At 42.4% G+C, this 22095-nt stretch overlaps 1 protein-coding gene across 1 annotated transcript in view; it reads left to right on the forward strand.

Moving 5' to 3' along the window:
- The first annotated feature begins 6824 nt into the window (after nt 1-6824).
- Nucleotides 6825-22095, forward strand: part of LOC307097380 (kininogen-1-like) — a 31673-nt gene continuing 16402 nt past the window's right edge. The window contains exons 1-5 of the mRNA XM_079767409.1: nt 6825-7167; nt 12146-12256; nt 13785-13869; nt 17269-17441; nt 18771-18878. Of these exons, the coding sequence (XP_079623535.1) occupies nt 6973-7167; nt 12146-12256; nt 13785-13869; nt 17269-17441; nt 18771-18878 (672 nt within the window). The 5' untranslated portion in view covers nt 6825-6972. The remainder of the gene's footprint in view (nt 7168-12145; nt 12257-13784; nt 13870-17268; nt 17442-18770; nt 18879-22095) is intronic.

Genomic DNA, 22095 nt, shown 5'->3' on the forward strand with positions numbered 1-22095 from the left:
CTACGGCTCTGGCGACACAATGGCGGCCTCGAACGTACTCGGCACAGTTCCCCCGCTGGTCTCCGGCTGAGGGAACGGCTCCACTCGCTGCCGAGCACAAACAGACGAGCCCCTGGGAGACATGGGGTGGGAGACCCTGCACTTGCTGACCTCCGAGTCCTTCGAGAATCTCAGCACCCCGGAAGCAGCCAGGTGTGCACGCCCGACGACTGGCCGCTGCAGCAGACCCGAGCGCCGATGCAGCAACCCCGGACCAGCCCGCCGCCGCGCACCGGGCACACCGGAGCTTTGCCGAGCCCGCCGCCCAGCGAGTTCTGCAGTGAGTTCCGCGGCAGCCGCCCCGGAGCTTTGAGAAAATGGCCGGAGGAATTGCTGAGAAGGAATTGACAGATGAGAGTTGGGATCGGGAAGACGAGGCCCCACTGGGTCCTGGATCCAGGAGCGCTCGCCCGGAGACTGGTCACCGCTGCAGACCCGAGTGCTGCCACAACGACCTCGGACCAGCCCTCCACCGCGCACCAGGTGCACCGGAGCTTCGCCGAGCCCGCTGCCCAACGAATTCCGCGGCAGCCGCCCCGGAGCTCTGAGAAAATGGCCGAAGGAATCGGGTCCGGGTGAGGCCGTGCGCCCCTGGATCTGGGTGAGGCTGGGCCCTGGGTCCGGGTGAGGCCGCCCCCCTGGGTCCAGGAGAGGCCACGCGCCACTGGGTCCAGGTGAGGCCACACGCCCCTGGGTCCGGGTGAAGCTGGATCCCGGGTCCGGGTGAAGCCGTGCGCCTCTGGATCCGGGCGAGGCTGGGTCCCGGGTCTGGGTGAGACCACGCCCCTGGGTCCGGGAGAGGCCACGCGCCCCTGGGTCCAGATGAGGCTGGGTCCCGGGCCTGGGTGAGGCCACGCGCCCCTGAGTCCAGGTGAAACCATGCCCCTGGGTCCGGGCGAGACCAAACCAGAGGGAGTCGGACCTGCATTACCACCATTTGTCCACCATCCAGAACTGAAAAGTCAGTGCCAACATGTACACATAAGGAACTGGTGGACATTGAAATTGAGTCTCTAAAGAACTGTTGTTCCAGAAAGAAACTCACTACAGACTGATTCATTTGCCTGTCAGCATAACTATTATTGCTCGTCTCACATTCGGTTCTTATAAGTATATTTCTAGTAACACATGATCTCACTCATCTAGGGGAAATGATGAACAACATAGACGGATGAACAAGAACAGACCCAGAAACAAGGAGGCATCGATCGGACTGTCGGGCCTCAGAGGGAGGGTAGGGGAGGTGGAGGTAGGGGGGAGAGATCAACCAAAGGACTTGTGTGCATGCATACAAGCCTAACCAATGGTTAAGGACAACAGGGGGGTGGGGGCATCCGTGGGGAGGGGTGTGGGATGGGAATGGGGGGATGAGGACAAATATGTGACACCTTAAGCAATAAAGAAATTAAAATAAATAAATAAATAACTGAAACCATTAAAAAGTTTATGAAAAAGTTAAAAAAATAAAAATAAAAATAAAAAATTTTCAGAGAAGTTCATAGGCATGAATCATGACCATAAATTCAAGTGCCCCCAGAAATATCACTTTATTTTCAGAACATTAATTTATATTTCAAGTTGCCATCCTATTGGGATAACAGAAAACTTAACCTCAGTCCTTCTTCGAATTTCCCCACCCTGCTGCTTCCCACACAAAGTTATGCCACAGTTCAAGAGTCTCACATAGTCCCATGTGTTTGGGTAGTGGGCATGGGAAGAAGGTCTGATTCTTCCTCACTGGTTCACCAGGTCGCCCTGCTAAGGAATACTTACTACCCTGGTCGCATCACTCTTTGGGTCTAGTGTATCTGCTTCTTCTGAATCAAAATGGGGTTGCAGGAGTCTCTCTACGACTACTGATGAACATGACTGCCAAGCATACCATATTCATCTCCCTCTGGGATCTTGCTGTCTTTCAGGCTACATGTCCAGAAAGCACGGCAGAGTGTCCTTGCTTCCAGACCCCTAGACTCCTCTGTTCTTCTTATACCTTCTCCCATGTTAGAGGCTTTTCTAGTCTCAGAAAGTTTTCTTTATTCATTTTTGAGGCCAGGGGACTCTTTTTTCACATTTGAATTTTTTTTCCTGCTTCCCAAACTTGATTCAAGCATTTAGACCCAAGCTTTAGATTCTCTCTATCTTATTTATTGAAGCATTTCATGTGTGTGGTGGTGGCAGCAGGTAGATTCTAATGAGCGAAGGGAGAGAAAGAAAACAACAACAACTAAGGGTGAAAGAGACTTGGGTAAGATATTGGGCTGGGAAGAAAGAGGGACCCACAAGATGCAGAAGCTGAGGGTGGGAGATGACTGATGTGCATGTCCCAGGAGGAGTGGAAAGGAGCCCAAAATGATCACAGAGGGTGCTTCAAGTGAAGAGTCAGAAACAGGACTTGGGTGGGGGTATGCGTGGGGAGGGGTGTGGGATGGGAATCGGGGGATGAGGACAAATATGTGATACCTTAATCAATAAAGAAATTTTTTTAAAAAAGAAAAAAAAAACAGGACTTGGAGGAAGGTGATCAAAAGATGCAAACTTCCAGTTTTAAGAGAAGTGAGGACTAAGGTGAAATTTTGAGAATGGTGACTATAGTTAACCCTGCTGCGTGATATATAGGAAAGATGCTCAGAGAGTAGATCCTAAGAGTTCTCATCACAAGAAGAAATCTTTTCTTTTTATTATATCTACACTAGAGGCCTGGTGCATAAAATTTATGCACTGGGGGGAGTGTCCCTCAGCCAAGCCTGCACCCTCTCCAATCATAGGGCCTAAACTGGCAGTTGGATATCCCTCTTATAATCCAGGACTGCTGGCTCCCAACCACTTGCCTGCTTGCCTGCCTGATTGCCCCTAACTGCTTCTGTCTGCCAGCCTGATCATCCCTTAACCACTTCTTTGCCAGCCTGATCGATGCCTGATTGACACTCCCCTGCCAGCCCAATTGCCCCCAACTGCCCTCCCCTGCCAGCCTGGTAGCCCCTAACTGCCCTCCCCTGCAGGCCTGGTCGCCCCCAACTGTCTTCCCCTGCAGGCCTGGTCGTCCCCAACTGCTCTCCCCTACAGGCCTGTTCCTCCTCATATGTCCTCCCCTGCAGGCCTTGTTGCCCCCAACTGCCCTCCCCTGCCGGCCATCTTGTGGCACTCATCTTGTGACCACATGGGGGTGGCCATCTTGTGCGAGGGCATGATGGTCAATTTGCATATTACCTTTTTATTATATAGGATGAGACGATTAATGTTAACTAAACCTATTGTAATCATTTCAAAAGATGTGTAAATCAGAGCATCATGTGGAACACCTTAAACTTACAAAGGGATATATGTCAATTATCCTATATATAAAAAGCCTGTGGTGGTGATGCCCTCATGCCATAAGGACCAATCACCAGGAGGGTGCTTGCGTGACAGGCAGGTGGGCGGGGCTATGTACACTGCTAGGCGTGCACGGGTGGACAGGGACATGACACTGTCCTTGTGGGCGCCAGCCAGATTCTGACAGGATGGAGAAGGGAGCCAGTTACCCACACCCAGGACTTGACTCTGGGTATCGCAGCGCCAGCAGGGTCTTGCTGCTGTGTCCCTGCTGGCGCTGGCCCAGACTCTGACAGGATGGAGGAGGGAGCCGGATACCTGCACCCGAGGCCCAGACAGCAGGCCGGAGGGAGCTCCATCCCTCAAGAAATCCACTGAATCAATGATGCTTTTATATCATGTGTTTGTTGTTGTTATATCATATTGTTATTGTTTATTTATTTAAAAAAATTATATATTACTTTCATATACATTTTTCTAATTTTCTTTAATCTCTGACACTTCTATTATAGAGAAAGGGAAAATGGTGATATTAAAATATTTCTTCTAATTAAATCCCTTTCAATGTGCACAAATTCATGCACCAGGCCACTAGTTTATTAATAAAACTAGAACGTGGCAATGGATACAGGCAGTACAATAAATAGAAAAGCATGCAACTTTAAAGAAGACCCATCTGGGTTCTAACCCCAGTCCTACAATTTATTGACTATAAGATCCTAAGAGTCATTAAACCTTCTTGGGCCCCATTTTCCTTTTGTAAAAAATGGTGATGGTGGCAGCCCATTTCCCTTTTCTCCCTAGGGTACAGCTAGATGTCATTTCCTGAAACCACATGATGACACCCAAAATATTTAATAATATTCAATAACCAAAATGACATCAGCACTGACCAACAGAGCAGATACAACAACCAGTCAGAACGGTTGCCAACTATAAACAATCAGGGAGGCTCCAGCCAAATGTCTGCTCTGCAGAGTCACATTCCTCCAGAGGCATGAACACAGGGATAGCTGCATAAATAAAGATTAAACAAAGGTGAAATCCAAGAAGACCCAAAAAATGCATACCTCAATAACTCACAGGAGCATTTCAGTAGCATTTTCTAATTTATAAAGTACTTTCACAAATATTGTTTGAGTTATTGAAATTGGTATCTGGAAAACATGGGATTGAATGTTCTCAATTCATGTCCATTAAATGCATTTATAATATGCAAACACAGTTGCTGCAGCTGAATAATGGGGTAAGAAACAATCCCTACTCTAGGGAGCTTACATTGTACTAGAGATTTCGACAAGATACCATTGATTGCTCCTTTTCCAGATTTATTACACAGTAGCTAAAACGTGTTTCTTATAGTCAGTAAATTGGGCTTGAGATTAGAACCCAGATCAGCCTCCTCCAAAGTCACATGCTTTCCTGTTTATTATGCCGCCTGTATACACTGGCAAGTCCTGTTTCTGAATCTTCACTTGAAACACCCACCCTGATCAGCCCTGTGCTCCTTTCCAACTCCTCCTGGACCCTACACATTAGTCATCTCCTCCCTCTCCCACCCTCAGCTTCTCCATCTTTGTGGGTCTCTCTTTCTTTCAAGTCTAAGAACTTTCCCGAGTCTTTTTCCTCCTTAGTTTCATTTCCTACATCTCCCACCACCCCCTGGCCCTGCCACACACACACTAGAATCTACCTTCTGCCATCATCACACACCTGAAACTGCTTCAGTAAGTCAGGGATTCTTAACCAACTAGCCCTAATATTAGATATAATTTATATGAACTAATTACCAGGCTCTGCACATATATTATCTCATTTCTCCTCAGAAAACTTCATAAGATATTATGATATTTAACTTTTCAGATGAGGAAATGGAAGCACAGAAAGGCTATATGACCCTGATTTGCTCAGGATCACATAGCAGTTAAGCAGCAGAGCTGGATGGGAATCAAGGTTGGGCTTACTGCCAAGCTGATATTCCTGCCACTCTGCTACAAGGCCATCATTCAGCTCCCATGGATCCCTCTTTTCCAGGGGCTCCCAGGGAGATTGACTTGCCAAGCTAGCCAATCACCAAGAAAGAAGCCAAACATCTTTGTTGGGGGAAGAGGGTAAGACTTGAAGGCAAACATCTATTAGCCCATATCTTTATGCCGGGGTTCTTTTCCCAGCCTTACAAAGCATTCAGCATTCCTGAGAAAGGGGCTGATGTGTAGATGATTAAAGAGTCCAGAGATGAAAGATAATTTTGAAAGGCATTGGGGGTCAGAGGATCTTCAGCTAAAGGAACTTAAGACTCACCTTGTCTAAGGACCCCAAGCTATTTATTTAACACAATTTGTCCTAAGGCAAAGTGGAGATAATACACCTCAAAGGGTAGGATTTCAAAGGGTACAGAAGCACTGTCAGTTTGGGGAATAGCCTACAGTTGTTCAGGTGTTTGGCCAACAGGAGGTAATAAAATGCCCTGAGCTGTCTGGCAGCAGACAATCCTATTCAGGTTTGGGGAAAATGCCATTTAGCCCAGGGGTCCTCTAACTACAGTTGGTGTTTTTTGCCACCTCTGCCTGTCCTGCTTAGCAGCTGACTTAGCAGTGTGCATAGGAATTTGTTCATAGTTGTTTTTTTTAAACTATAATCCGGTCCTCCAATGGTCTGAGGGACAGTGAACTGGCCCCCTGTTTAAAAAGTTTGAGGACCCCTGAAGCCGTTCCAACAGATAAACTACATATGTGGCTCAGCCATTGTTGAGTCGCCCAATCTTCACCAACCATTTAGTGAAGCTCCTGTAATTACATGCTGGAATTGGTTCCCAGCATCTTTAACCTACCTTTAGACCTCCTCTCCCTGAATAATCTAACTTGATCTAAAAGGTCACTTAGGCTTGGTGAATGAAAGATCCCTATAAAGTCCACCAAACCAGAAACAAGAAGGAAGGACAGGGTAAGCAGGCTTCACTCAAACCATCTCTCCTTAAGTTTCTCCCCTGTCTCCTCCACCCTGGGGAAAATTATCCTTTCTACAACAGATCCAGTTGAGTGGAGAGAGGCTGGCTTGGACAGAGAACAGATAGGATGCCCATTTTTTATTTCCAGTCATGCCAGTGTCCTGATGTGAGACTCCCTGCACTTACTATGTCCCTGTGCATGTCCTCTCCAGGAGTGCAAAGAATTTCTATTGAAATGTATCTGCTCATGGTTGCATTGTTGTGACATGTAGTGACCTTTATAAATAGCTTTTGGAAAGTCATTTGGGAAACGGAATAACAGGTGGTTGATTTTTTTTTTCCTCCTCCTTTATTGGATTGTACTCTGAGTTGCTATACAAAGTTGTACAATTTTCTGGAAATGTGCTCATACATGCCTCCCAAATACAAACAAGCAGGTCAACGACCCAGTGTTGTAATGTACCAGACTGAGATCTGCTTGGATAATCCAGCAGAACCATTTGTCCTTTTGTAATAGGGCAAATAGTGGAGGGCAGCAGGAAGCCAAGCAGAGCCCTAAAGTGCTAATGCAGAGAGAGGAGAGACAGAAGATATAAGAGGCTGAAGAGGGTTAACATCAGTTCCAAGATAGCTTCCAATTCTTGGTGAAACTCCCAGAGGGAGACTGATAAATCATGAAGTTAATTGCCATCCTTTTCCTTTGTTCCAGGCTGCTAACAAGTTTCGCCCAAGACGACCAACAGCAAGAAATTGACTGCAATGATGAGGATGTATTTAAGGCTGTGGATGCAGCTCTGAAGAAATACAATAATGGAAGCAAAAGTGGCAACCAGTTTGTATTGTACCGCATAACTGAAGTCATCAAGACGGTGAGTGAGTTGTGTTTAACCTTGAGGTCATTTGGGATTTGTGCTATCACTTGAATCCAGGACACACACACACACACACACACACACACACACACACACACACACCACAAAAACTGATCATTAAAGGTAGAGGCTTACAGCTCTTAGAAAAGACCAACCCCACTCTCTGGGCTGGGACTTAGGCAGGGTATGACTAGTCCTCAAGCCTCCAAGGTTGGCCTCCTGGGTCATCAGAGGACAGGTATCCTAGGCTGAAATTAAAGAAAGGTAGATGGAGTCATTTGAAAGGGACTATGTAGAGTGGGAAAATCCAGGAACTCAGGCCACAGCAAGAGCATTTACTGGGTGACCGGCCTTAAACTAAAATATAAAGACCTCCAGACCTTGAAGAGGAGGAAATGTTTATGGGGGTATGTCTAACACATACTGTATAATTTCACACATAAATGGAATCTAAAAAAGTCAAACTTAACAGAAGCAGAAAGTAGAATGGTGGTTGCCAATGACTGTGGGAAGGGAGAGATGGGGAGGTGTTTGTCAAGGGTACAAACTTTCAGTTATAAGATGAGCCTGGTCGCTTAGCTTAATGGTTGAGCATCAACCTATGAACCAGGAGGTGGTGATTCAATTCTCGGCCAGAGCACATGGCCGGTTGCAGGCTTGATCCCCAGTGTGGGATGTGCAGGAGGTAGCCAATCAGTGATTCTCTCTCATCATTGATGTTTCTATTTCTCTCTCCTTTTCCCTTCCTCTTTAAAATCAATAAAAATATATATTTTTTAAATACGATGAGTAGGTCTTGGGGGTCTAATGTACAGCATGGCGAATAGAATTAATAATACTGTATTTGCCAGAAGCCAATTCCAGCATGTCAGCAGGGCTGAATTATCTAGGATAGCTAAACAGCATTTCCCCAGAACCTGAATAGGATTGCTTGCTGCCAGACACCTAAGAGCATCTTAAATCTGCATGATATTGCCTCCTGTTGGCCAAACACCTGAACAGCTGTAGTCTATTCCCCAAACTGACAATGCTTCTGTAAACCCTACACTTTGAACTATTTTATCTCCACCTTGCCTTAGGACAAGTTGTATTAATAAATAGCACGGGGTCCTTAGACAAGGGGTAGTCTTTAGTTCCTTTAGCTGAAGCTCCTCTGACCCCCAATGCCTTTCAAAATTATCTATTGTCTTTGGACTCCTTCTTAATCTATGCATCAGCTCCTTTCTCCAGTTTGCTGAACCCTTTGTAAGCCTGGGACAAGAACCCTAGCAGTATTGTATACTTGAAATCTGCTAAAGGGCTAGATTTTAAGAGTTCTCACCACACACACAAAACAGGTAATTATGTGAGGTGACAATGTATTAATTAGCTTATTTGTGGAAATCATTTCACAATGTATACATATAGCAATCATCTTCTTGTATATCTTAAACATATGTAATTTATTTATACCTCAATAAATATAACTCAATAAATTATACCTCAATAAAATTAGGGTAAATGAGGGACAGTGGGGTATGTCAAAAGGAGTCAGAAAAGAAGTTAATACAGTTCTACTATCTTACCTTATAATAGACAAATATGCAAACTGACTGCACCTTTGCTACGCCCAAGCCACACCCACCAACCAAACCACGCCCACCAGGAAACCGTTGCAGGGACGTTGGGGTGTGGCGGAGCTCCAGCAGGGAGCCTGCACGGATCACAGGCAACGACCAGGGGGTCGGCTCCTACGATCCATAGCAGGGACGCTGGGTGCGGCCGAGCCCAAGGCCTGGAAAGCCGCCCGAGGCTTTCCCGGCCTTGGGCACCAGCGGGGAGCCTGCACGGATTGCAGGAAACCACTGGGGGTTGGCTCCTGCGATTGGTAGCAGGGACGCTGGGTGCGGCCGAGCCCAAGGCCACCACCCGGGGCCAAGCCCCGACCCTGAAAGAAGGCAGAAGGCGGTGGCCACAGCCAAGGCCTGGGTCCCCGGTGCCGGCAGAAAACTGGTGCAGGCAGCCAGGTGAATGAAGGTCTATTGCACGAATCTTCGTGCAAATGGGCTACTAGTATTAGATAAAATACCTACCATGAAGTCTTGATGGCTGAATGCATCAAGGGTAACAGCAATGCTCTAGTTGATTTTGAATATTATTTTATCACTGATGGATACACTCAGGTTGAAGATAAATCCTGACAGGATGTGTGATTCCAAGAAATACAACTGGATGCATCAAAACTATTAGGTTGGGGTGGGGGCAGGAAGGAGGGTTTAGTTGTGATTATGTTGTTGTTGTTGTTTATATGAAAGCATTCAGAATGATGCAACTGAAAGGGGAAAAAAATCAAAATCAAACAACCTTTAGCTTTATTTCTCTTTAAAGTCAATCATCATCTCTTAATAAAGGAAACATTAAGCAAACCGGGCTCAGTGGACCACTCTTCTCTCCAAGGACATCCCAGGAAGAGTTTGCCTGGGTGGCTTTGAAAACAAGCAAATCAGACACAACACAAGAATACTTAAAGAATGTGTATGGTATCATGTAGCTCTGTGGTGTTTCTTTCCACAGGACGAATGCATATTTGACACATTGCCTTATTGCATAACTGACCTATTTATTATCAGATATAGATGTCTTAACATCGTTGAAGGAGTGACACCACAGGACATTATAAATACGTGGTCCCATGGATGCTCTTTTTGCACTGTCCTTGACATCCCAAGCCCAATGACCTTCCTCGTATACCATGCCTCTCTCCACTAACTTTTTCCAACTCCTTTAATTCATTGAAGTCTTTGTTTTCCACCTTTTGTTGTTCCAGTTCAAAGAATTAACTAGGGCAGTGGTCGGCAAACTCATTAGTCAACAGAGCCAAATATCAACAGTACAACGATTGAAATTTATTTTGAGAGTCAAATTTTTTAAACTTAAACTTCTTCTAACACAACTTCTTCAAAATAGACTTGCCCAAGCTGTGGTATTTTGTGGAAGAGCCACACTCAAGGGGCCAAAGAGCCACATGTGGCTTGCGAGCCTCCGTTTGCCGACCACGGAACTAGGGGGACTAAATAACTACCCTGATTTTCTTTTTTGTGGTCTTTATCCTGAAAGTTGGACCCAGTCCAGATAATGATCTTGGACACTGTAGAAAAAGCATCAAATAGGATCATATGACTTGCTGTCTAGCCTTAGTCAATAAAACTGTGGGACTTTTAAACAAAAGTCACATGTAAACATCCTGCATCCAGCATTGTTGAGCGGTCATCAACGTTCTTGTGTCTGTTTTACTGTTACAATATTAGATAAATATGGAAGCAAGCTATTCCACAGAGTCACTTTTAAAACAGGAATTCTGGTTCTGTTTTTTAAAGAAATGTAGAAATTCTTAATTTGTATCTATTTATAGTTTCAGCTTTCTTCCGCTACCAGGGTGTTACCCATCTTTAGCATAAAAAAACTGTCATAAGAGATTTTTGTTTGTTCACATATGATCCTCTTAGACCCCTTCATGTTTAGAAAATTAACATCTTTCTTTGGGGGGAAGTTCTTGGTTATTCTGCCATAACAGAATATGTATTAACTTGTAGATTCAGTGGTTGGATACCTACTTAATCACATGCTGATATTCCAGAAGGATTTCTTGCATTGGTGAAAATAAAGATGGGACACAGGGGGAATATTTTTATTTGAGATGTACCCTGTTTAGAAACTAGAAGTCTTGTGTCATACAAAAGAAAACAAATTATTATTAAAGGGGGAAAAAAGCAAAGTTAAAAAAAATAAGCTTTCAATAGTTTGTTAAATGAATTTCACTATGTCTCTGTGATAGTTTACTTTAGTGGAAGAAAAATCCATCCATTTGACATGACGAGATTAAAGAAAAAAGCCCAATGGGCTTTTTTTTTTCTTGAAAGTAACATTGAGCCATTCTGTTTTACAAACTAGTATAGTCATGCGAGTCCTGGTGCCCTCAGCAATATTATTGGTGTTGTCATCATAGACTGACTGACATCTGTGGCAAATGTTCTGGTGTGTGTGTGTGTGTGTGTGTGTGTGTGTGTGTGTGTGTGTGTGTTTTCTAAAATGTCCACAGAATCACTATCACCTACCACTTTATCAAAATCTGAGACCTGAAACGAACCTCAGAACTGTCGTGTTTGACTCCATCCTGTCCCAGATGCAAATACTCTGAGGAGTGCAGGCTCTGAGAGAGCAATGCCCCTGGACTCAGGAGATACGGGTCTGGGTTGGCTTTGCCTTCCCAAGGTGGGAGGCTGCCTAAGCTCTGCCCTCTCTCCTTGGGCCTCTTTTCTCTCACCTGCAAAGTGAGGGACCAGGCAACATCACCTCTCAGGTCTCTTGATGCTCCAACATGCCAGGATTTTGCATCTAAAAGCTCATCTAACTCAGAACCTTTGGGATTTAAAGTTCTATTTATTATTTTATGACATGTTAGGAAAAAAAACCAAATAAGAATATTAAAATTACTCATAACTAATCTCATCATCCAGAGATACCTGTTAACATTTTTTTTCAAAAAATGAAAAAGAAAGTACTCTTATTTGTTGGTTTGCTTTCTAATTGTAAAAATAATATATATTTGTTTTCAAAAACATTCTCAGACAATTTAGGAATGTTTGTTTAAAGAAGAGAGTAAAAGATAACCATACACACACCATTGAGACACAACATATTAACAGCTTTGCTACATAACTTTTCAGGCTTTTAAAATCATATATGTACATGTAATTGGTTTCTATAAAAATAGGCTAATATATTGTATATTACTTTGTTACTTGAAAACACATGTTTATAAATATATTATGAACATTCTTCCAAGTATTTATAACTTTCAATATTTTCAGTAAATGTTTTGCTCTTGTTGAATTAAATCAATATCAAATATTCATAACTGCACCAGATCCCTCTCCAATGATCTGCTGTTATCAGTTGAATAAGCCCTATGTATCTTTGATTGCTTTTTTTCCAGGAAGGCCGAGATACATTTTATTCTGTCAAGTACGAAATGAAGGAGGGCAACTGTGCTGTTCAAAGTGGCAAAACCTGGCAGGACTGTGACTACAAAGAACCTGAGCAAGCTGTAAGTGTGATGGTCCAGAGCCCCCAGTTTTCTCAATCGAGACTGCAAAATTATTCTATTAGTGCTGGGGGTGATGAGTACTGTTGAGCCTGTTTGTGAGGGGTGAACATAAACCCTCAAATGTGTAGAAAAATCAAATGGTTGATGTCTATGTTCTTGCATAGACAGAAAGGGCATGAGAGGCCAGCCATGAGATGTGAAGAAAGCCCTCCCATGAAGAGGGGACTCCTATGACCAACTGGGTGCTTTATTTGTGCAGACCTGAGTTTGAATTCTACTCTGCCTCTAATTAGCTGACCACTTTTAACCCATGGGCTCCCTTGAAAAGGGAGGTAAAATTGACCTAAATTGGAAGAAGAATGGAGATACATAGGAAAAGATCTTGTTTTAATAACAAGGTATCTTAACCAAGTGTCTAACATCTGTTTGCTACACCACAGCTGGTTGTTTGGCCTTGCCTGAGGGAGCTAACAGCCAGTATCTGCCAGGAAGTAAGCCACTCTTTCCACAGTCCATGGACTCACCTCTTTAATGTGTCAAAATGTTATTGGTGGAAATGGGGTGTCCACTGGTGGGAAGTGGGGGATCCCTTTCTCCACGGGATGTTGGGGGTCCGGTCCTCATGATATCTTGAGAAAAAGAATTTTCTAAGACTCACACAGGAAGATGAGAGATCTTTATTTGTGTGGAATTACATATCTGCATTTCTAAAGTCCCATTTTCCTTAAACCAGTCCTAAAATAGGTGCAGCTGGGGATTCAGAGAGCCAAAAGCCAAACCAATGTCCCAAGTTTCCATTCCATGGTGGAGCTGGGTCCGGTACAGCATCAGGCTAGTTCCCGACTATTAGTCTATTGTATGTGTGTGTATGTGGTGTGGGGAGAATATATGGCTGTGGGCCATGTGGGAGCAAGCAGGGGAGTGTGTCCCCTGCAACAAGAGAGCCAGGAGCCCCAGTGAGCAAAGAGGCAAGAGAGAGAACTCTTTCGTTTAGGAGTTCAATAACTGACATCTTCCCGTGCTTGCAGTGGCCACACCGACTATGTTCCCAGGTGTGACTGACAGACAAGTACCTTCCCTATGTCACCCAGACTTTACTGGGCATGTGTCTATTTGGCCTTCCCTTTGCTCCTTTTCAGTTAATAACTGGTTACTACCATGGCATCAAAAACTCCGCATCCTCTGTGCAGTTGAACCCTGAAGTTGAGCTGTAAGAGGCGAGTCTGGCAGGCTAGTTTTAGGGCACTGTGTTCACCTTGGTGAAAAAGAAATATTTCCTCTGCTCCAAACATAGCATTATTTTAAACCTCACTATCTTCACTGCCACTCCTCCCGACATCTCCTGAATATCAATGACTTGTAAATAATAATGATTAGGCTACAAAAACATTCATTCTGTGTCTCAAAACTCTGTTAGAAAAGAATCTTAAGTTTTAAATAAGAGAAAAGCCATACATAGCAACAGCACTAGGTGCACTTCTCCATCTGAAAGATTAAGATAAATGGTCTCCTTTTTCTTTCTTTCTAGGCCACAGGAGAATGCATGGCATCCATAGCGAAGAAATGGAATATGGAATTCTCCGTGGTTACCCAGACCTGCCACATTACTCCAGGTAGCTGATATATAGGGTGGCACTGCCCCGGGGGGAAATGAACCTTTTCCTTGTGGAGCCAGGAGCATAACTTGGACAAAGCCCCTTCCAAGAGGGCAGTGGGTGGCTGCACAAGGCCATTTGCAGCCTTGGGGCACAGGGAGGGAGGATGGGGCGGGGGAGAGGGGAAGGAGGGGCGGGTTGTGTTGGCAGAGTCCTGAGGTGGGGCCAGGCTCCTGCCAATCATCCCCTGGACTCTCCCTGGACAGCAGAGCTGGATTAGGTGTGTGCTAAGGCCCTGGGAAAGGACTAGAAAACATGCCACATGCTTCCATTGTGGGGTGTCCTAGAGCCAGAAAAGCACAGGCTTTGAGGTCAGACCTGGCCTGCAATCCTTCAAAAGCTCTTCACCTTTTTGGTTTTCCTTTTCCTTAAAAGGGGATCACAGTAATGCTCACTGCAGAGGGTTATTGTAGACTGAAAGTAAATGGCAGGCTTGAAGTTACAAGCATAAGAATGCATTGATGATCATCAGAATAAAAGTAATCATAGCTGACATTTATTGAGCACTTATTACTAGCCACAGTGCTAATCGTTTTACATATGATGATTTATTTAATCCTCACAACAAGTCTATGGGGGCAAGTGCTAATATTCTCATTTTACAAATGAGGAAACCAAGGCCCACCACAGTTAAATATCTTGCCCAGTGTCCCATAGCTGGCAATTAGCAGAGTGGTATAGTAGACCTTGTAAGAATGGAGCAACTTATGCAGAGATATAACCACTATTAGCGCCTTCCCTGTGTTGGCACAGTGGCTGGGTGCAGAAGAATGGGCACATCTAGGGAATGTCAATCACAAAAGCCAATCCAGAACTGGTCTTTTGCAAGATAGAGTTTTTGTATAGAAGGCTCCAGAACAGCATCCTCAGCCACACTCATGAACATCAGTGGAGGAGCAATTGTTCTATCTTGGCCTTAGTCATCCATAAGGGACCCACGAAAACTCTATTTCTTGAGTTTCAGCTCTTGCAAGAAGTGGCATTCAAAGAAAAACAGTCCAAAATAGAAAAGAAACCACAATTTTTTTTTTAATTTTTGGAGTAGCTTTTTATTATTTATTTTAAGCACTTTAGCTCATAAGCAAATTTTCACATGATCCAGAACACAGCACTTATATACTAGGAGAGGAAAAGCTCTTTGCCACAATTACTACTAGGTCCACAATCCCTTACCTGAAACCTTTTTGGCCAAATATGTTTCAGAATTCAAAATCAAAAACCTTTTTTAAATATTTTAAAAATCTCCCTAGAAATGTTGGAGCAGGATGAAAAATCATTCCTTCGCCTGGAAAAACTGAATTTGCATCTTTCACCCTCAAAAGACTGCTCCATCTCTCCTCTTACCCCAGTCAGAGCTGCGTTTGCCGTCAGCAAACCAGCCTCTGGTCTCTACTCCCTTTCCCCTCCCTCTTCTGTGTTCATCAATCTTTTATTTTCCTATCAGTAATATTCTCCTTTCCCAGGTAAGTCCCCTCCAGTTTGTTAACTTTGTCCACTGCCCTGATGCCACATACCTTCTGCAAGGGGAGAACAGTGAGGAAAGCTATGAATAGTCACCCAGCAAATCTTTTTTCTGACACACAAAGCTTATGGAGTGAGTGCCAAAAAACAGCTGCAAGGGGAGTTGTGTTGACCTACTTGCAACTGAGGGACACTGTTGTAGAGCAGTTGCTCCTGCTTCTGTTTGGGTCCTACACACTCGGACAGTGAGAGCCCAAGGCAAAGGGGCCCAGGGTGCCTTCATGACTTTCCCTCTACACCGTGTGCCTCTACTGACCCGCGGGTTAGGGCTATCTGTTATAAACATTACTTGGTAACTTAATACAAGCTCGCTCCGGTTTTAATATTTTACCTTATTTTATTAAAACCCCATCAGTGGCACCCAATCATTACTGCTGACCACTCCTAATTCACTTCAGTGGGTCTATGCACACCCTGAAATTATATGGAGGACGTTGTGAGTAGCAGCATTTTCCTGGAGAGGGCACCATAGGTCTCATCAGGTTCACCAAGGAGCCCATGACCCTTGGAATATAGTTCATAACCCCTGGCCTCCGCAGAGTGGCCTGGGCTCCACAGCAGAGGACTCTCTCTACCAATTGTCCAGACCTCAATCTCCAGTCCCTGCCTCCCGCTTTAAGCCCCGGTAAAAAGTACACACAGCATCCCACACGCTGCCCCTGACTCATCCTGCTTTCTCGAGAGCCATTCCTCCCTTTGTTCCTTCTTCTCAGGCTCACACTTTATGTGGCCCAGTTGACCTTGACCGCTTTACACAGGAAAGACCTCTTCTCCTCAGGAAAGTCTTTCTTGAGCTCACTCTGGGCTCCTGCCTTTCCAAGCTTTTGTCGAATTATTTTGAAATATCCATCTGCAGTTCTGTCTCTCCCACTCAATTTGGCCCCACACCTTCACCACTGCCGGGCTGACCAGCAGCCCCTAACGAACGACAGATAAACAGACTATTCAGACACACTTTGACTGTGAAAGAGAGGGCTAAGGGGCTCCTGGCTCTAGAAACCAGAGCAGCCTGGATTGCCTGCCTAATTAGCCTTTTATTGCAGTTTTTATCTTTAGATACAATCAATAGGGTGAGTAATCTTGGGAGGACACATGTGTTTACATTGTCCTCTAGGCAAGGGCATCCAGGGATTAAGCATAAAGATTCCACTATCTTTATGGGGTAGGTATGTAATCAGACTTGTTTGGAAAGGTCAAGGAATAATTAGGGGTGCCACCTTCGACACTCCCCTATGTCTTCCCTAAGTCGGAATTCTGATAAACAGGGCAGGCAGCCTTCCACACACTACCCTTTTATGAGAATGTCCTCCTTACACCTTTCCAACCAAGTCTCCTGTGCTCCCCAACACACCACAGGGACCATAACTAACAAGTTAACGTAAACACACAGTCTACCTCAGCTTCTGACATATTACAGCAGGAACAAAATATGTACATTTGTTCAAATGAATTGATACAAAACATTATATCCTGAATGAGACTTCAAGGAGCTTTAATTAACACTGAAAAATAAATAATACTATATCTGTAGTGTTTTACTTTTTTATAAGAGGATAAATTAATGTATTATTTATATAATTTACAATGATTTTTAAATAAATTTGAAATAATTATGCACAATAGTATGCACATAAGATGTTCCTAAGTCAATGGTAGGTTTTTTTTCCCTCTGACAAAAAAGCAGTCTTGTGTTCTCTTTTTCTAATACATACTAGAATTTACTACAAAGTTTGTTTTCCAGGGTCTTGGAAATTATCTTACTTATTTAGGACAAAGTATCTGAATGCGGGTTTTACTCATTAACGCTGCCCTTTTGCCTACTCTTTCTTTGTCAAGCTGAGGGACCTGTGGTGACCTACCAGTATGAATGCTATGGCTGCATGTACTCCATATCGACTGTCCCCGCTGACTTGGACCCTGTTCTGAGACATGCTATTCAACATTTTAACAACCATACTGATCATTCCCACCTCTTTGCTGTTAAAAAAGTAAAAAGGGCACAGAGACAGGTTTGTGCTTTAGTTTTCATTTCTCACAGTATTGTTAAAATTAGTTGGATCTTTATGTTTAGGGTTTCATTGCCTAAAATAAACCATTGGTCAATAGAAAACCTATGATTCCATGACTGGTGGTAAGGGAGCTCTTTATGTCCTCATCTGACTGGCATAGGAGGTAAAGAGCTTGCTCTTGAGTCAAAGTGATTCGGATACTGCAATATATAAAGGGCAAAAGTGTGGCTAATCAGACCCCTGGCTCTGAGGTTGGTTTTAATGAATGGATAGTCAGAAATACATGTTTTTCTGAGAGATGGTGAGATGAAAAGATCATTCTAGCCTTAAGGTTTTAAGAAAATTACATTATCACTTAGCTATCGTGAGTCAAACGTGGCTCCAAAATATTAAATGGTACCCAAACAGTTGGCACAGCTTTCTGAGCACTCTCTAAATCAGGGGTCCTCAAATTTTTTAAACAGGGGCCCAGTTCACTGTCCCTCAGACCGTTGGAGGGCCGGACTATAGTTTAAAAATAAAAACTCTGAACAAATTCCTATGCACACTGCACATATTTTATTTTGAAGTAAAAAAAAACAAAACGGCAAAAACACCTGCATGTGGCCCGCGGGCCATAGTTTGAGGATGCCTGCTCTAAATTATAGTTTTCATATCATTAAAAGAAAGTAAATACTTAAAAATCTGGCCTTTTCAATGACCCATTTCACTAAGTCTTTACAGACAGTTGACTGGGTCCCTTCTATTTCAGTGTCTAATTATGAGGGATCTACTTTAGTCAGTAACAGTCCCTGCTTTTAATAGACCATCCAACTTTCCTTCATGCAAGAGCTTATTCTACTCAATTATGTTCATAGCCAGCTATTGGGGTGGGACTAGCTCAAGATAAAGCAGCACAAAACTTACTGTCTGGGAACCTGAGAACTTATCAGTAAAGGCCATTCTAGCTCCAAAGTGGTTTTAACCATGTAGAAGAGTATTATTACTATTTCACAAAATTCAAAAGGACATTATTTTTCAATTGCCTGGCAGAGGAAATATTGCTAGTTTTTTCTTAAGAAAATGCAGTAACTCCACCTATATATTGCTTTTTTTTTTTAGGTGTGCAGGAGTGTGTGTGTGTGTGTGTGTGTGTGTGTGTGTGTGTGTATTGAGGAGAGTGAGAGTCATAAAGTGCTCAATATTTATTCAGCCAAGAGTTTTGCCTAGTAATAAGAGTTTATATTTTTGAGTGCTTGCAATATGCCAGGCAGTGTTCTAAGTTCCTCATAACACAGTGAATATAATGTTTAAACTACCCTTTAACTATTCAATTCAACATTGTTTCAGGTGGTGTCTGGATGGGACTATGAAGTTACTTACTTAATTCAGCAAACTAATTGTTCCAAGGAGAATTTTAAAGTCTTAACCCCAGACTGCAAGGTCCTTTACAATGGTGTAAGTAGGCAAAAATTGAATAATAACGTTATTAGCATTTGGTGTCCAGTATTTACAGGTGTGGGAATACTCAGCTACATAGGAAGACTTGATCACTAAGATTTTAGATGACATGCATGAATTCACAGCCACATTCTCCATGTCACTAGTGAAGCTGCCTTACCTACCTGGTCAAAAGATCTGTACATCTGGCAATAAGCATTTACAGATATAACCAGGGCCTGAGATAAAATGATGCTGTGTCAAGTTTGTCTGTCCATGTCTTCACACTTTCCTGTCTCCCTTTCCTCCCCACCTGCTTAAGGTCCTTCCCGGTGCTCCTGAGCTCTGCGCAGGACACTCCTCAACTTCAAACTTGCCTTTGCTTATTTTCTCCCCTCCCCAACCCTCCCCTTCCTTTATTTTTAATAACACATCCTGAGCCTCCACCACTTTATCAGAACCAAAATTGTGTTACAAGAGAGGATCAAAAGAGAGGATCAAAAGTTAGTGCATGTGCAGATGCCTAAGGCACAATGACCATCCCAGGATTTTAGCAGAAAACTGCTTTAAACAAGGGATTGCTTCAAGCCCTTTAGTCTGTTATTCTACTTCTACAATTCCATTATGTGGGAAGAAAATGAGAAACCCAGACAGTAAGATGTTAATTTCAGCATTATTATTACCAGAAAAACATTGGAAATGTTTTCAACATTAGGGAATGTTTAAATAACTTCCAGTATATCCACACAGTAGAATATATGCAGCCATTAAACGTATGTTTACAGATTTTTTAGTGACTTAGTAAAATGGTTATAATATGGTAAGTTAAAAAATATATAAAATTATAAATACATATTTATTTAAATATATAAAGTAAATGTAAATATCAAAAGTGATGGAGGGGCCCTGTCTGGTTTAGTTCAGTGGATAGAGCATCGGACTGTGGACCAAAAGGACCCAGGTTCAGTTCTGGCCAAAGGCATGTTACTCGGTTGCAAGCTCCTCCCAGGACCCTGCAGACCCACGTTCAGGGTGCATGCAGGAGGCAACCAATTGATGTGTTTCTCTCACATCAATGTTTCTCTCTGTCTTTCCCTCTCTCTTCCACTCTCTCTATAATCATTGGAAACATATCTTCAGGTGAGGATTAACAACAACAAAAAAAGTGATCGAGGGGAGCATTTGAGATCTTGCTCCCTGTCATATGTTGTTAGTTTGCCTCAAATAAACTCATAAAAATAATTTAAGTAATGAAAAAAATATGCAAAACTATAAAACATAGTTAACTTTCAGTTCCACACACATCTATGTTTCACTCCTGATTTTATTGGGAAAGCCTCTAGAATTTTGTTATTTATAGTATTTGCTATGGATTCCAGGTAGGCATTCTTGTCATATTAAAGAAGCATTCTTGCATTCCTGCTTTTGAAGAAGTTTGTTTTATTTTTAAATAAGAAATTGGTATTATCAGACTCATAGATACAGAGAACAGACTAACAGCTGTCAGAGGGGAGACAAGTTGTGGGGTTAGGTGAGAAAGATGAAAGAATTACGCACAAAAAAAAAAAAACACACAAAAAAAAACCCCAAAACTCACAGACACAGATTACCGGAGGGAAAGGAGATGGGGGAAAGTAGAAGAAGATAAATGGGGTATAAGTGATGACAGAAGGAGACTTGACTTTGGGTAGTAAACACTCAATACAATATACAGATGATGTATTATAGAATTGTACAATTGAAACCTTTATAATTAACCAATGTCACCTCAACAATTTTTTTAATTTAAGAAAAAAAAAAGGAATTTGTGTTAGAATTTAGCCAATGCTTTAAATATGTATTGAAATATCATGTTATGTATTTCTAATTTAATCTTTCATGTTGTTTTTACAGCTTTCCTAATAGTAACCTCTAGATTCATAAACTCTACTTGCTTAGAGTTCATTATTCTTTAAATATGCATTTGGCTTTTATTTTTAGTTTAAGAAGTCTACATCTTTATAAGAGAAAGTGGTTTGACAGTTTTCTGGCTGTGGTTGTGTGTGCATTCTATTTTTTCAGGTTTTGGTATCCAGATTATAGTTTTCTAGAATGAATTGGGTATGTTATGTGCAGTTGAGTCAGCTCTGACTCCTGGTGACCCTATGAATGAGTGATGGCCACACTGTCTTGACTTCAACAGCTCTGCTGAGCACCTATAGACTCCTTTCCCTGGCTTCTTTTATGGAGTTAGTCCATGTCATATTTGGTCTTCCTCTTTTCCTGCTTCCTTCCATTTATTAGTTAGGTGGTCAGGCACTATTTTTTGACTTGGGTAGTGTGCCACTATTTTCTATATTCAGAAACAGTTTACATAGCAAGGAACTAAATGTTTCTTTAATTTTAAAAATTATTTATCTATAAAACATCTATGTTGTTTGGAGGTGAGAAAAGGAATGGAAGTTGAGAGTAATGATAGCATTCTTTGTTCTTCAGTTACTGGTCCATTCAAATTTGTTCTTGTGTTTAAGTCAGCATTGGTTATTAATAGTTTTCCCGAATAGTATCTATTTCTTTGGGATTTAAAGTAACATACACTTGTTCATAATTATTCTCTTATATTTTTAACTTCTTTGTACCTTTGCTATGATGCCTTTTTATTTATTTTTTTTTTTGCATTTGATTTTTTTCCTTATCCCAAGAATGAGCATTTGGATTTACTTTTGGATTATTTTAATAATACTAGTGCTTTCTGTTTTCTAGTTCATCCATTTTGCTTTATTGTTTCCTCCTTTTTTATTTTGCTTAAGGCTATTTATTATTCTTTTTCTTTTTCTAACTTCCTGATGTAAACACTTCAGTTTGAGGTTGTTTTATTTGTTTCTTGCCTCTCTCTTTTTAAATTAAGAAAGCATATAAAGCCCAAACCAGTATGGCCCAGTGGATAAAGCGTCAGCCTGCAGACACAATGGTCCCAGGTTCAATTCCAGTCAAGGGCATGTACCTTAGTTGCAGGCACATCCCCAGTATGGAGTGTGCAGGAGGCAGCTGATCGATGTTTCTCTCTCATCTATGTTTCTAACTCTCTATCCCTCTCACTTCCTCTCTGTAAAAAAAAAAAAAAAAAAAAAAAAAAAAAAATCAATAAAAGATATATTTGAAAAAAAATAAAAGAAAGCTATAAAGACATGAGTTTAATTCCAAATGCTGCTCTGTCAACATTATATAAAATTCTCAGTTTTCTTATTTTGTTTTT

Source organism: Cnephaeus nilssonii (genome assembly GCF_951640355.1).
Source record: "Cnephaeus nilssonii genome assembly, chromosome: 3".
NCBI lineage: Eukaryota > Metazoa > Chordata > Mammalia > Chiroptera > Vespertilionidae > Cnephaeus > Cnephaeus nilssonii.